We start from the raw sequence: 16,562 nt of genomic DNA on the forward strand, positions 1-16,562 counted from the left end.
ACCGCACCACCGTGTTTCCGTGAACATGAGACTCGAAGAACAAGGTGTATAAGTATGGCAGCAGTGAGTATCTGATCCGAAGCGTAGCACGAGATATCTTGGCAAACTCTTCTCCAAACACTGCTGGGTCTTGTTCCTGTTAAGGAAAAGCTTTGTTTTGTACTGAGCATTATAACAAGGAACTGCAGATTCGACAGAGAACCTGCATGCGACCTAAAGAAAGCTGTTGCTGACATAATCCTACGAACATGAATGTTTAAGTAAGAAGAAGTACTGATCTGCAAACTGGAAGCTGTAGTAAGAACAAGGTCCATTATCAGCAAGCTAATATATGTATAACATTTTTCAACCTCAAAAAATTCCAGTGAGTTCAGAGAGATCAGGCCCCACTGCAGTGCACGTGAGACATCTGCAACCACCCCTAACCTCGTGATGGGAGGGGAGCTGGGGTTTCATGTCTGTAGCTGAGAACAGACACCCTGTCTCTAGAAATTAATTTATCCTGGAGATGGAAGCCCTCTGGGACAGAGAAGATGAACCACAGGAAGAAGGGAAGACTGATAATCTGCAGAACAAAGGCAGAAGCGTAATTATGTTGGCCAAGAACATAAAGGCAAATCTATTTAGAAGTAAGAATGAATTCATGGCCCTGCTGAAGCCAACAGGAGTAACCAAAGTCACTGTGTGTGGTGGGGAAAATATTTCATCCATACAAACAAACTCGATTTCTCCTCCTGTACCCACTCTCTTAGGATGCCCCAACCGAGAGGACACCCATGCATCAGCAGTGCCCCTTGCCTCCTCGCTACCAGTGATGCTCTCCTGGCAGAGAGGGCATGCATGCTGGGTCCCACCATCAAGAGGGCAGGTTGAAGCCTGTCTACGTTCGTTGGCTGCTTCTGGTCTACTTCAAGGCAACCTTGACTCTCCCCTGCGATGGGATGTGAAGCATGTATCCCAGGGCAGTGCTGATATGGGAAAGAGTTACACCCGCTTTAATTCCTCCTGTCCGACCTTCTCCAGAAGTAAACTGAGTCAGCTAACAAGACACACAGCTCCCTTCCTCCTTCACAAAATTTCCCACAATGCTCAGTTTTCTCATTAAAACTGAGGAATATAAGATGAATTGCAAGGATAATGAAACATAAAAGGAACACAAGTAACAAAGCTTTTTATGTTATCTAGTGCTTTTCAGAAAGGAAAGTATTAATTAAACTATTTGAAATCCCCAAAGGATTAGGCAAAGTGCATATTTAAGATTTCATTTTAGCACTAACTTAATATTAATTAAACTCAATATTTAAGTTAAATTTCTCCATTATTATGTTTACATCAGAATTAGTCACTGATAATATTCCCTGCTGGCTCTGAGCTCTGGAGCATCCATCTATTATTTCAAAAATTGCACTATATTTTTAACAGTATTCTGACCCTGTACAAATATTGCCTAAATTCACAAAAAAACAGTCAGGCTTCTTAGGTGATGCTGAGTCACCCAAAATGCCTTGTTCATTTCTTTCAGTGAACACAATGTTTTAAATGGATCTAAGTAATCCAATTAAACCAAATGTATCTTCTGTTACTTCTGTCATTCACTCAGTACTGAGTTGCAGTTCCCATCATGTAGACCCATTGCTCGTTTCCTGTTTATTAAGTTGTGCATATGTGATTAATACCCACTCACCCAAGTCAGACCCTATTTGCATGCCCAAAGGGCCAAGCAAACATATATAGATATAGGTACATCTAATTTTATTGGAGAAGTAAATAGAAAATATTTATCAAGAGCAGCAGATAACATTTCACAGACGTTTGTTCTCCTAGAGAGAAATATCTCAGCATATCTCAGGGATCTACAGGGTAATTTCTGACCCTCTTAATGACAGCACTATAGCTTATTACTCCTGCATTTGCCCAGTTGCTGAATGTCCATCGTAATTCCATGCAAAGACAGAGGTCTTTCTGGGGGTGTAAATGTTGCAACATTTTGATGGTGCAACGGTGCAACTTCAGAGAAAACTGAAGGTTAGCTAATAACTTGAGGTCCAACGTTGCACAGATCAGTTTACAGAAGGAAAAAATAAAAGACATTTGTTGAACTAGCAGAACCATTTCATCACAGTTGCAGATAAACACAGTGTACTTACAAAGGCTGCAAGGCCTTCGAACTATTCATAGTTAGAAACAGCCTGGTACTTCTGAGGCAAGTCTTGAAAGGACTTTACCATAAGTCAAAGCTGGGGCATGGGCCTGGGCTAACTGCACTTTTTCATCCTTCTCATGGGCCTGTTGGCCTTTTTCAGTTGTTGTTTCTTCTCGGCTGATAATGCTGTTGCTATCGCTGGTTCTTCTTGGAGCTCTCACATTTGTCTGGAGTTTCTGTCTACAGAATTTTTCTGAAACTTGCTTTTAAACAGCAAGGGTGGTGTATAATGCCCTCTCTCCCCTTCCTGCAATACCTATTATAGTTACAGAAGTACTGAAATAAAATCAAAGTCAACCAGGGAGTCGGAAGATGTGCTGACACTTATTGGCTCTTCTATAAAACCTTGGCTTCAGTAGGTAAGAGGTGGAGGGGATGAATCTACCAACAGCATGGGAAGACCATTTTCTGTCATTCAAAGTACATGGCACATGTATCTGCGTAGCTTTTGGAAGTTAGCTACTACGTATTTTTCAGCGTTTCTATGTCATCTTTACATTATGGATGGGAGAAATTTATGCTTCAGCGTGTAATTTCTGTTCTCATTGCAGCACTCCTTTTCACCTGCCACTCCAGTTTACCCAAGAATGGCAGGTTAATTTCTGAGAAAGTAATACAAATCACCGTCATCGTTACTGTAATCATAGACTACAGATTTGTGTAACTTCATTTACTTACACTATTTCCCACTGCATTGTGGTTCCTGGAAAATGGATAGAAAGAGCCCAGCTGCATCCAGCGCAAGCACAGTTCATAGGCAGTGTCATAGTTAAACCCACAGATATCAGCACCGATCTGAAAAAAAAATAGAATCGTTGGGTAAGGATTTGTCATTTTGACTGAGGCCCAGAAATGAGATACCACAGAAGTTTGTTAATAAAAATAATTTTTGGAAAGAGACACCAACTTCTCATGACTTATAAGAATGATCCATAAGGATATGATTTTTTCCAGGACTGAGATTGTACTGGCTCCTGGGAACATTAGCACCACTGTGGAAGATCTGATCATATTTCACTAATTCTACAAATTCTCCAGCCCAGCTTACAAAGCCAGAAATATATGGAGAGAACTCAATGATAGAATACATAATATAAAGAGATTGCATTTGGATGGCATTCAGTGATTTAATCTGAATCTAGCAGAGCTATTTTTGTTTCTCTTCAGCCAGCCAAGATTGATGACATTTAGCTTTTTTTAATCTGCAGTTCCTTATGCTGTGAGGGCCGTCACTGCTGGCCGTCTCAAGCAGCTTATTTCAGAAAACATTTGAGTTAATTTGAAGTGATATTGTATATGAGCCACCAACTGCCTGCAGGACACCAGACTTACGTAGGGGATACCAAAGAGGTTGAATTCCAGGATTCCAATGATTGACAGGTGCATGTCATTCCACTGAGAGAAGTTGTCACCCAGCCAGTGACCCCCATGCTTCCCACTGCCTACGAATGTAGACCGACTCAAGACAAATGCTCGCTTTCCAGTTGCCTGTTGGGCAACACTGTGAAGAAATACAACAAGATCATTAAAAATAAGAATGGTAACCAAAAGAGTCATATGACCAACCTGAGCTTTCAGGCACAATTTTGTCTGAAGGGGTGTCATTCGTGAAACAATTATTATTGTGGTCCCAAGTCATGTGAAAATGTGGCTGCAAAACTGCGAATAATGGTAAGTTCTACTCAGGGGCCAAAATAAAAAACTAAAATCTATCTATCTGATCCAGAAAATAATTTGTTTCAGGTATTTTTAGTATTCCTAAAAAATATGTGTTTAATTTATTCTCAACAGTATATCAAATCGAAAAATTGAAAAATAATTTCCTTTCTGTATTAGTACATTTAATTTAGTATCCTACAGGTTCCGAAAAACCAGTATAATATGGTTTTTTTTTCATAGAGGATTTATTTAGAAATTTGTATTGGCAAGTAAAGTTCTACTATCCAGGAATTTAAAACTAGATCTGAACATCTTAAAAAAAAATTCAGTATATAGAAAACAAAAATTTAATCATTCAAAATATCACCCAATCCTTGTAGTATTTCCTCTGGTTTCCTGTCATTATTTGATATATGAGGTTTCATTACAGAATTAGTGGTGTAATGATTTTTTCCTTGCCTTTTGAAAATTATTTTGCTGCATCACCAGAAAATCAAGGAAGTGCAATATGCCTTATTAATAAATCTGTTACAAAATTCCTCAACATAGGATAATCTCTGTACATTATTACATATTGTAATATTATATATTGCAGGAACTAAAATTCAGCTGTGCTTTAATATGATCTGGGCAACACAACTTAGATTCTCTGGGAAATCCTAGCATGAAATACTAATCAAGTTTTTCAGCACCCACCTCCTTCTCGCTTTCCTTAATTAGATTTGATCAGGAGCTCTTTCATCCCTATTCGTAATGGCCAATATCCAGTATTGGCTCTGTAATGGCACAGACCCTTGAAAACACATCAACATTTGTTTCTGAAGCAAAAACCCAGCCAGCTTTCATGCAAGCCTAAACATATTAACGTTACGGGCAGTATGCAGCAAGAGGTGCAATTCTTGACCCACGTGAGACCTGCTGGTTCGGGATTGTAGGTGCGCTGCTGGGCCCAAAAGCTGCGCAAGACTGCGTGTGCTTTGGATAAATGGCATTTTGGGGCCATTTCATGGATGTCCTGAGTGTGAGTCCTCTCCTCTGACTGTGCATCACAATTCTTTGGCTCCATTTGCAAATTCAGATGCTAATGAAGGCAACATCAGAGCAACTCAACTATGACCCAGAGCTGCATAAACAATATGCTACAAGTAATTTATTGAATAAATTTCTGTCTATTGTGAACCATTGCTGAACAGGTCCTAATGTTGTCAAATGTATTTGTTGATTGATATTATTTACAGAATATCATGTGCAAATAACTCCTGGTGCTAAGCTATGCACAAGTTGATTGCTGCTAGTTCATGTATTCAAATTCAAGCCATTTGACATGGGTCAGATGACATATGTCCTATTCTCTGGCTGCATTAGAATAATTCTTAGAATTGTTTTTTATACAATTATGAACTTGTTATTTGTTTTCAGCCAATATCCTGCAATTGATGCTGCTGTGCTAAATATTCCTGTCAGGAATTTAATTTAGTACATTATTTGTGAAGAACGAATGCGGAAATGGTATACAACTAGCCTTGAAAGGAAACGTGTTTGAGAAACCCAAATGAATATGTATGAAAAGCTCTCCACCAAAGTTTCCCAGCTTTGCAGTGAATCCTGCCTCTGCTTATGCTTTCAGTGGTGTTCTCCAGTTGTGAAGGTCTCTCTGGGTTTGGCTGAGCAAAACATGTGTTTCTGTGGAAGGAGCCCTGGAAGAAAGCACTGCAGGACTGGGGAAGGTTCACAGCCTTGGGGGAGGCTGCAAGGAGCCTTGCAGCAGTACCCGCCCCAACAGCGTTGGTCCGGGTTAGCGTGGCCAGGACAGTGTGTACGCTGAGGGGGCTGGGGAAGATAATGTCAGCACACAGAGCTTTTCCTGCTAAATTCACAAGGCTTGTCTCAGGCAATTGGCTTTGCTGGCAAAGAGCTTGAATAAAACTAAAAAAACAGCTCAAGAATATAGGCAAATCCGAAGTCTCTATTTGAGCCGTGTTACCAAGACAGTGGATGGTTATGTGGGCCCCAGTGTGCAGAGGACAAATCCCGGTGGAGAGACCAGTGATGGGAGGATCTTTACTGAGACTGGGGCATGGGGGCCCCAAAAACATACAAAGTCGCACGTGCCCTAGCAGGGCTGGGTGGCCAGCAAGGGTTTGAAGGCTTTCTGCTCCTTCTCTTGAAAGCTGGGGTCCTCTGCACCCAGGCCCACAAGAGCTGGCAAACTGCTTCTGGCTTTTACCCAGCGCTTCTCTTCCCCCAGGCTTGGCGTACAAAACACAAATGCATCAACACTGTAAGTAGGCTCGCTTAGCCATGTTCTTTGGATGCCATGACAGTACAACTGGTGAAAATGAGTGCTAAATAGTGAAAGAAGCCAGCACAAGGACCCCTGCTCTGGCACTCACATTGCAGTATTAAACTTCTCCGTGTTTTAGCTCAAGCTCTGGTGGAAAAGGCATGATTTGCCCATTTGATTTAACCCAACAGCTAGCTTTCCACTGTCACTCCAGTCCACAGTCTGCCTGCATAAGCCAGGTTTGAGTGCTTCCCAGCTACAGAATCAGTTTTACAGTAGCCGACAGCAATTGTGCTGCAACGCAGCTCTGCCCTCCTGGCCTGACTAAGCCCCAAGCCAAAATGCCAAACGCTGCCTGCCAGGAACCAGAGGCAGCTCCAGAAGCAGCTGGGGGAGCTGCACAGTTTGGACACTTCACTGGTGACAGAAACTCCTCTGCTTGGGCCACGGTAATGAAGGGATGGAAAAGTTCCCCTGGCACCGCACAAGGCTGCTTCTGCAGCAGCTGCAGGTGAGCAGCTCCAACAGAGGACAGGAACATCTTGCTCGAGTTATACAAAAGCAGCAGCTGAAGCGTTAAGCCCTCACAAGCAGATCCTGATTTTAGCTAAGACAAGTAAAATTGGAAAAGATTCTGTTTCTTCTTCCGAGATTCTCTTTTCTTGATATTTCTCACTAAATGACATAGAGTAAAATGAAGCATGGGGCTGTTTCTTATTAGATCCTATTACAGATTTCCCAGGTAACATCAGAGGCTTTTAAAATGTATTTTAATCACCTGAAATCTTTGAAAACTTACTGAAAAGTTAGTGCTGTCTGTGACCAGCCGAAGAGGGAGTGCGTGTTATAGTGCTCTCCCAGATAAGTCTTGGAGTCGGGACACAATGTCTTTTGCACCAGGGAACGGTCAGAAATGTCTGAGAAGGATACAAAACACTGTCAAATTATATACGTCACAGTCCAAATCTCTTCCTATTTTTACTCATTTAGGAGTGAAAACACCAAAGATTTGGGAAGACGAAAAGCTGAAGAAGTTCCAGATCTGCCATGAACAGCTGCTTGCCGACAGGCACCTGTTTTTAGGAGGGTGAGATGGCTGAGTAAACCCTGCTAATCAATTTCAAGTTTTATGTCAATAATTCAAAACACCTGTACAGATATCAAGTATTCAGTAAGTAACAGCCAGAAAGAAATATTCTGCATTGCTGAATTAAGAACATACCTACGTATTCTTTTACATAGTGACAAATTTTACTTAACAGCAAAGATGCTGCAAGAAAAAAAGAACAAAACCAGAAATTCAGACGCCCAGGGAACTCATACGGTTGTGCAAAATCACAAGACTTCGGTTTGTGTATCACTCAGCTGCAGATGCAGGTAGGCAGCACAATTCTGCCTTGTCATGGCAAAATTTACACCTAAGCTCAAGTCTGGCCCCTCTCTTCCCCTGAGACATCTAAGACTAAAAGACAACAGGACTTGTGGCACGGCCCCAAGCTGCACTGCGAGCGATGAGTGGGGAGTGTCGGACATGTGCAGGGGAGGAAAAAGCATGAGGTGCAGCAGTCCGCAGGGAGTCCTCTGCTGTGGCCCGATACGCTGCATGGGAGAGAGCGAGGACAGATTACAATGGGAAAATTCACAGGCGGATGGATTATGCAGTAACTCTTTCCATCAGCAGGTCACGGGCAGTGAAGGCAGAGGCAGCTTTCTGCCTTCAGTAACAGTCGGGAGTAGCCCTAATATCGCTGGCACAGCACCTATTTAGCTGAGCCGAGGGGAAGCAACACGGGGCAAAAACTGGCTGCACAGATGCTGCCTGATCTTTGATCCCATATTAAGGAGATGCTAGCAAAGCCCATTTGGTCTGGAAAATGTGATTCTCCTCCTCTGCAGGTAACCTCCATGAAAATGCCATGTGAAGTTCAGCGGAAATTGGGCAGGTCGGATGTTTGGTTTATACACTGTTTATTTTTAGAGATGGAGTTGAAAACATTATAAAATCCTCTGAAAAAAAGATGATAGATTCTTAAATATTGTTCTTTTGTATGCTTTATTAGGTGCATGCACTATTGTAAGTATTTCTCCATGAGCAAGCAATCTCAGTGCCTAATCACATTTTACTGTATGTTCACAGATCATTATGACAAAGTACATTTGTCTGTACCTGAAACCCCATTAGCCTCTTTGCTCTGCTGTGCCACCACAGCTGGAACCCCTGTGTCTGGATCCTTAGGCAAGACAACTCCAATGTGGCTGATCGGCATCAGAAATAATTTATAGGAAATTTCCAAGTAACTTTGACTGATACGTCTTTGAAGAAGACACTAAAGTTCTGGGGAAAGTCACACTTAATGTCCCAGTGGCACTTAATTATTAGCCCCATAAAATTAAGGTGGAATATGAAGGAAAATGCCTCTGTGAGTCATATTTTCGTTCTTCATTCTTATTCTGAGTATTTTGTATTCTGCCTTAGCAATACTGATAATTTTACAATTGCATATTAATCTTCAGAATAAAGTGTTTTATAGAAAACTGATTTGAAGGACATCTGTTTTTAGAAGTTCAAACCATGGTTACATGTAATCGTGGTTGTAATTTAGATAAGCAAGCTGAAGGCTACATTGCCAAAAAGCCTGAGGCATGGAGACTGGGACTTGCACAGTCACAGTCACCTAAGACAACAGCGAGCCTCCAAACCCCTGCCAATCCCAGGAAGGTCCTAATGTCTTCTTGGACTAAGCTGCTTATGTCCCACCTCACATATACACCAGTCAAGGGCTTGGACAGCCAAGGGCACGCACAGTGTTTGCAGAAAGTGGAATATAAAAGAAAGTCCTTAAACACTGGTTGAAAACAGATCTCCTGCACCTTGGGAAAAATGCCCTAGGCTCCTGTCTCCAGAAGGGAGACCAACACTGTGAGTCCCAAGAAGAAGCAGGTGCATCCTTGCACGAGAAAGAGCAAGTCAGAAAGAGAAACTGGCCTCAAAACACACCTTTCTTCAGCATCCCTCGTTGTCCTGACAAGTCATCTAGTTGTCTAGGTCTCTAAGTCTTCCTCTACAATGGCTGAAACTTCAGAGCTAGTTGTTGCAAAGCTCAGCTTCACGGCTCAGAAACCTCGTATGGGTCCATCCCTCAGTCCTTTATTTGTGAGGGTAAAGGCAGCTCTCCTGTTCTGGCCACCATCCCCAAAGTCTCACACCTTTCTTTTGCAGCTCTGAACACTGACAAAAATGAATGTAACTTAAGGCAAAGGTAGAAACATCTCATCAGTTCCTGGACTTTGGTCAATGACAGGACCCACAGGGCCAGTAACAACAGTTCTAATCAGCGCTTTCCCCACAAAGAGAACAAACACCAAAATAATAATTAAAAGCTCTGCTTCTGGTTTCAGTAATTTACAATTTTTCTATAGTATTTTGTCATGCCTTTCTTACGTTTAGGTCTGTCTTGTTTTGGAGTGAAAAGAAATGAGATTTAATAAATAAAATGAAGAAGGCACGTGACAGTACAACAGCCAGAAGGGAAAAAACGGAGATTTCTAATATTTCACTGTCAGTAACTCATTTAGGTATAAACTTCCTGCTGCATATTAGCATTGCTCGGGCAGCAGGGCTTTCCTGGGGAAATGTTGGCTGGGTTAATTGCCAGGACCACTGGCACTAATTGTAAGTACACATGGCTTCCTGAGGGAGAATGAGCATGTCATTAACTCGGCTACTGGAAGAGGTGTTCCCATTTCTATCAGTCTCCCATAGGCTTGGGCATTTTTAAACTTATTTTTAGCCCATTTCTAGTAAGACAATGAAAATTTCTTTCCTACAAGAAAGAAAAGATATTGAATTAAGGCACCAGGGAGATTCCATCTTCCGTGTCATGTTTGTGGAAAAAGCAGAAACTGCTCATCCCTGGGACTAGCATTGGTGATGGTAAGGCAAAAGGGTTACTCATTCCATAAATTCACAGCTGAGCTGCAGTGTATAGGTATCTTGCCCTTTCTCTGATGCAGACCTGTTGCTCAGAGAATGGCAGGGAAGGCCATTCTTCTAGTCCTGTTACAAGGCAGTCCCAGGCTGAACATGAGTCAGCAGTGTGCCCAGGTGGCCAAGAAGGCCAATGGCATCCTGGCTTGTATCAGGAATAGTGTGGCCAGCAGAAGTAGGGAGGGGATCGTCCCCCCTGTACTCAGCACTGGTGAGGCCGCACCTGGAGTGCTGTGTTCAGTTTTGGGCCCCTCACTACAAGAAGGACACTGAGTTGCTGGAGTGTGTCCAGAGAAGAGCAACGAGGCTGGTGAGGGCTCTAGAGAACAAGTCTTATGAGGAGTGGCTGAGGGAACTGGGGCTGTTTAGTCTGGAGAAGAGGAGGCTGAGGGGGGACCTTATCACTTTCTACAGCTGCCTGACAGGAGGTTGTAGTGAGGCGGGTGTTGGTCTCTGCTCCCAGGTAACTAGTGATAGGACAAGAGGCAACGGCCTCAAGTTGTGTCAGGGGAGGTTTAGATTAGATATTAGGACAAATTTCTTTACTGAAAGAGTGGTCAGGCATTGGAACAGGCTGCCCAGGGCAGTGGTGGAGTCACCATCCCTGGAGGTGTTCAAAAACATGTAGATGTGGCACTTTGGGACATGGTTTAGCAGATGTGGTGATGTTGGGTGGATGGTTGGACTTAATGATCTTAGATGTCTTTTCCAACCTGATTCTATGATTCAGTGACCGAGGAACCTGGCTTATGTTTGGTACTCCACCAAAGCTGAGTCAATTGAGTCCTGAACAAATACGTAACTGAGCACGCAGAACAGGGAGAGAAAGATGGAAAATGAGAAGATGGATTTTTTTTGTAAGAAATAGCCTATCCAGCATTAAAGAAAAAAAAAAGGTTGTCAAGGAAACTTTACTTACTAGGAACGTAGGGAGGGTTATTGATATCATTAACAGCGCATTCAGGATACTGACCATTTAAGAAATTGGACGGTTCGTTCATATCCTTTTATAAAGAGAGTAAGACACATGTCAAAAGCCTCATTTCCTTTTTTTAAAAGAAGGGGGGGAAAATATAATGAAGACATACAATCCAGATCCCATCGTAGTCAAGCACATCCTTAAACTCCAGACACATCTGGGTCCACCACTCAGCTGTCCTGGGGTTGGTGTAGTCAGGAAACACCGAGTCTCCGGAGGGCCAGGCCTGGAGCTCACAGGTATAACAACCGGTTATCTTCTCATTTCTGTTACACAGCTGCTTTATCACTTTGAAGCAGCACTCGGCCAAACGCATAAACCAACCTTTCCAACAGCAGGAGTTACGCCATCGGAGTTGTTCACCCAGATTCCCATTTCCTCTCCGAGATCGTAAGGCCTGTAAGTGCCTGGTTCTTCGTCCTTAGCTATGAAAGGGTCCTGAAAATCGTGATTACACTTCCATTATCAAAGTCCTAAAGGTAACAATTACTTTTCTATTTATTTATTTTAGAAAAATTTGGATGATGTCCTTAATGCAGATTGCAATAATATCAGAAGAAAACAAAATCAAAATTTAATAGGAGTTGAGAGCACATAATTATTTAGGAAAAGTCATTAAGGATATGTTGAGAGTATTTCTTGTGTAAGGCAAAAGTGATGTGAAATTATTAAATACCCTCGCGTTTATTTTTAAAAGACATTCTATATTGAAGTGATTTTAAAGAGACCCTAGATTTTATGGTCCCCCCTGCCAAGGTCTCTGCTTGGCAAAGCAGGGAGGGTGCCACACTGGCCATTCCCATGCTTGGGCTCCTCTGGGTTTCCTCCAAGGTAATCATCACTCCAGCTGCCTCAGCATCAGCAGCTCAGTGCTACATTGAAATTATGTAACTAAAACTTCTCAATGGGCTTGAAGTTGGGACACATCAACCTCAAAAGGACCTTATTAGCCCTCCCTTCATATCCTATGTCAGACAAGGGTGTTTTATGCCAGCCTGGTGCAGACTGACCAAGCTCATGCATGCTTGAGGGGCCAGACATTTCTGTTCTTCCCAGACATGAAGATCACAGCATTTTACACATCATGGCTCATCCTTCCTGCCGCTTTCACTGCTTGGGGTGGTCACCACTTCACATGGCTGCCAGAAGCATTGGCACCAGCTTCTCTGACCCAGGATGGCCATCAGCATCCACCAAGCTCATTGAAATGGAGCCTAAACAACTCCTGGGGAAGATGGTGGCCTACTATGCCGATAAGTAATAAAGTTAGGAATACTTTGAGATGCCAGTGAATGAAAAGACACTGTTCAACTCTGCTCTACAGTCAACTGGGACTGAGAGGAGCTAAGTGCGCTTTGCACTCTGTCCCTAATTGGAGCAGCTACCTGCTTTTTTTTATTTAGAAGAGAGGAAGGTTGCAGTCATTTTAGAATAAGGGAATTCTTTACTTTTGTCTTAGAAGATATTATTCCCTCAGGTGCTGCCTAAGGCAAAAAACTTTCAGTTATGGAACACAATGGAGAAAAATGCCACTGAACCAATTCTTCCACTCACAGCTTGTGCAATAGTTTACGTTAACTATGATTAAAAGGTGATAGAAATCTAACGATTAAACTTCTTAAGAACAAAAAATATCTGATCCCAAATGGTTAATTTCTTTAAAGGCATGTTTTAAAGCTCACACTAATACCTAAATTAATTGCCTGATTTAACTGTAAGCCCTCAGACAGCTATAGTCCTGAGGAGGAAAGTGTATTCTTCCATATATCAATAACAAAAGCCCCTGCTAAATCCCTACCTTAAGTGCAAAATTCAGTTCAGCTTCAACCATCTAAGCTCCAGCGTCACCTCCATAAAGAGTATACATGTCCATTGCATTTTTAACTTGTTTAATACTTCAGCTTTGGAAAAGAGAAAACTATCCATCTGCAATAATTATCTTATAATTGTGGAAAAAATGTCTCTCAAGGGACTTCACGGCTGGAAGAAGTCAGCTTAATTAGCTACTCCTAATCCAAACTTCTGGTTTCCTTCAGCTGAAAGGTTATCCCAGTGCATAAATCTAATATATTATGCAGATTTAATATCGTGTTAAAGAGAACAAAACCCTGTTGTGCATTCCATGCGTTGTTTGTGGGGAAGGACGTTCTTGTTTGTTAAATCTTCCCAAACTCATCTTTTTAGCAGTTCTTGGAGAGGAGGTGCTGAGCTTCCCTAACTCCAGCTGACTGCCCTAGGACCTGGGGCACCCAGCACTTATGCAGACCAACACACTTCCACCTGTGGCCCCACACACAGATTTTGATGCACAACCATAAGAACTCATCTCTAGAAATTTTAGCATCTACAGCTCATACAGCTGGGATTTAAAGTGTTAAAGCTATCAAGCATTATTTTAAATCATGAGCACGTTTCTTTTGACTTTCAAGTAATTTGTCACTCATGTCATTCCTAGCCGTTTCTATTTTTAGTGTGATTTAATGGAAGGTATACAAGGTCTTTCATTAAAGCTCCTCTTCAGTAATAATGTTTATCATTTCACATTGTAGTCATTGTTACTTTTAGAACTTCTTTCTTTGTTTCTAAAGAACGTACTTGTTCTGACTCAGCTGAAGCATGCACATTATAATAATGATGATCAACTACTGACACTCTTAGACAAAATTTCCCACAAATGGAGGTGGTCTCTGAAAGAGATTAGGAGAGAAGAGTGCTGAAGGACTGCATTTAGAGGCTCCAGTAATGGGGCCATGCGACTATCAAGGTGACCACAGGCATGGAGGGCTCTCAGCTTTGGATGCAAGTGTGAGGACTGGACTTCCTGATGACGAGGCACCAGCCACCCCAGCGGTGGTGGCACAACCAAGTTCAGGGTCCCATCATCAAGAAGGTTACTGGTGTTAATACTGCTGGCTCTCAGGATCTGCACTTTGCTTGTGATCATGGCAGTCTGAGATGAGGAGGACTGAACCCATCTCCCCTAAATCCATTTACTAGAGGTTTTACATGACACTAATTGACTGCAATCAGAGCCCATTTCCTGAAATCATCATGAGGGAGGCAACAATCTGCTACGCTTGGGGAACTCACTCATTACTGTCACTACCCAAAGGGAATCTAAGTAGAAAATTGTTCTTTCGGTATCAAACTGAATTACACTTGCCTTGATTGCAGTTAGCATGGCTTTGCTGTCACTTGGGAGTGAAACCCTTCATACTGTTCCAGCTCCTGACTCAACTTATGGGAATGCTTTACATCACTAAAGAATGCTAGCAGTCAGAGTTTGACAGAAATATCAGCATTTGTAATAAAGTGAAAATAGAACCTTCACTACCAGTGCAACCTATACTTCCCATTAGCTTTTAAAAAATGAAGGACTTACTGGACCAGCTTTTGTTCTTTTTCACAAGCTTGTCTGAGGAACTAGAGCAGAAGATAGTCCTTAGTTACAGGTTAGTGGGAGGAAGAAAAAAGGGCTTCCTATCTGGATTCCCATTAGTTCATTGCATGAATTCAGAATTGTTGTTACATTCCTTGCATCTGCCTAACAGCTGAATTTAGATTTATATAGCAGCAGCTCCTTGCACTTCTCTAGCATGTGCCATCTGAGAAACTGAAAGGGCTTTAAAGATGTTGCTCGAATTAAACTCACAAGTAAGAAGTTAAGGTAGCTCACCCACTAAACCATGACTGCTTGCACGTAACTTCTTACCTAGCAGCAACATAACAACAACTGGAGGCATCCTCACTTTGATGAAAAAGAGGTGACTACCACGTATTTACTGAAGGGCAAGAGTGTGCACAGGAAGAACTACCCCAAACTCACAGCATTTTGCTGGTATATTCATGTCTCGCAAACTTTTTTGAGATAAACCAATAAATGGTCAGGTGGTATTTAATGCTACAGCTCTAAGAGAGTAGATAATTTTTAGAGCAATACTGAGGATACAGGGAGTCTAAACTGCCTAACAGTTGGAAAGAGCGCTCAGTCCTGACAGCACATGTGCTCATCTGCCCCTTGGTTAGTTGTTTACAATGATGTATCCAGTTAATTTTGGACTTCTTTTGTCTTGAATTTGCTCTCCATCAGAGTGACTTAGTAACCCGTTACTGCTTAAATTCTGTGTCTTAAACATCCACTGATGGAAACTATTTTCACTGCTGCACCCTGGAGTGTCTCATGATTTACAGCTGCAGAAGAACTGAGACCTTCGTGGGGATTTATCTTTGAGGACAAATTGCTGGCAAACAGAGCTCACTATATACACTGCTATTTCCATTATCAATATGTAATTGATCACTTGGGCTGTGTGGTTTTATTTGAAATTCCTAGCAGAAAATGCAATTGTAGTACAACAAAGTGAAGGTTAGGCCAGTAATAAACATGAGTAGGTATTTTTCATGAAACTACTGGAAAAAAAAAACAGCAGACTGAAGAACAGCAAACCTCGTAACTGTTTTTTAAAAAGAAAACACTGATATGGATATCTGTGGTGCTGACTAGTCCATCCTCTGTCATATGCTAAACTATACAACAAATTGTGGAGGAAAAAATAAGACAGGGAGGCACTTCTGTCTTGCTTTATCTATTTGACAAGATAATGTGATTTTTAGATGAGGAAACTACAGTAGCTCTCGGTTGTCTTGTCTCCATTAAATGCCTGTTAACATCACCACCATGAAAGAGGAACTGTCCCGCAATCTAGGACTCTCGGTCTCTCTGCCCACAAGCCTTGGACAGTAATCCCACAAGATGAGGAATGTGGCCCTTATTTTAAAAGGACTGGATCAACTTAGGGCCCAAACATTAGTGGCCTGTCTCTTCTCAATTCAGCTGGATTAATTGGTCACATTACAAGTATGAGCCACCAGTGTAACTGTGCTTTGTCATACGAGACAGTTTTTAGCAGAAAGAAGGAAATATATCTGCCATTCTCCAGGCGCTGTGGGGGCATCATCTGGAGCACTGTGAAATCCAGTTATCTGCTACACAGGCAAATGCGTTCAAACTGGGGCACATATGAGGGAGATCTACTACAATGAGATCTGAAGACCTCACCTGATAAAAAGACAATAAAATACTTCAGTTTGTTTAGGCTAGCAGAAAAAGCTGAGGGAGAATATGCTTGTCTGAACAAGTGTATCAAGAAAGTAGAAGGATGAGACACTGGCAATTTTTGCTAAATAAGAAGTGTAGTACCCAAATGAAAGGTGTAAAGGAACATTTAGACTGGAAAACAGAAGACTGCAATTACAGCAAAAAATCCTGAGAGTCTCTCTGTGGGGTTGCCTCCTTCTCCTTCCCCTGTGGGTCAGCTCAGCCTGAGCTGTCCCTGATGCACGTCAGACTTGTTTGCACCACCCGCTTGGGCTTGGCCCCAGGCAGCCGACTCCCTCCTCAGCTCGCCTCACAGACAAGCAGCTTTGTCCTAATGTCTACCTCTTATGC

General features: G+C 42.2%; 1 protein-coding gene across 1 annotated transcript in view; it reads right to left on the reverse strand.

The window, feature by feature from the left end:
- LOC104328731 (alpha glucosidase) overlaps window positions 1-12,944 on the reverse strand; it is a 29,490-nt gene extending 16,546 nt beyond the window's left edge. Inside the window, exons 1-7 of the mRNA XM_075429562.1 lie at window positions 12,912-12,944; window positions 11,438-11,551; window positions 11,223-11,339; window positions 11,054-11,138; window positions 6,946-7,063; window positions 3,536-3,704; window positions 2,882-2,998 (exon numbers count right to left, since the gene is read on the reverse strand). Coding sequence (XP_075285677.1) covers window positions 2,882-2,998; window positions 3,536-3,704; window positions 6,946-7,063; window positions 11,054-11,138; window positions 11,223-11,339; window positions 11,438-11,551; window positions 12,912-12,944 — 753 coding nt within the window. The remainder of the gene's footprint in view (window positions 1-2,881; window positions 2,999-3,535; window positions 3,705-6,945; window positions 7,064-11,053; window positions 11,139-11,222; window positions 11,340-11,437; window positions 11,552-12,911) is intronic.
- Window positions 12,945-16,562: the final 3,618 nt, after the last annotated feature.

The sequence above is a fragment of the Opisthocomus hoazin genome, chromosome 8 (genome assembly GCF_030867145.1).
Source record: "Opisthocomus hoazin isolate bOpiHoa1 chromosome 8, bOpiHoa1.hap1, whole genome shotgun sequence".
Lineage (NCBI taxonomy): Eukaryota > Metazoa > Chordata > Aves > Opisthocomiformes > Opisthocomidae > Opisthocomus > Opisthocomus hoazin.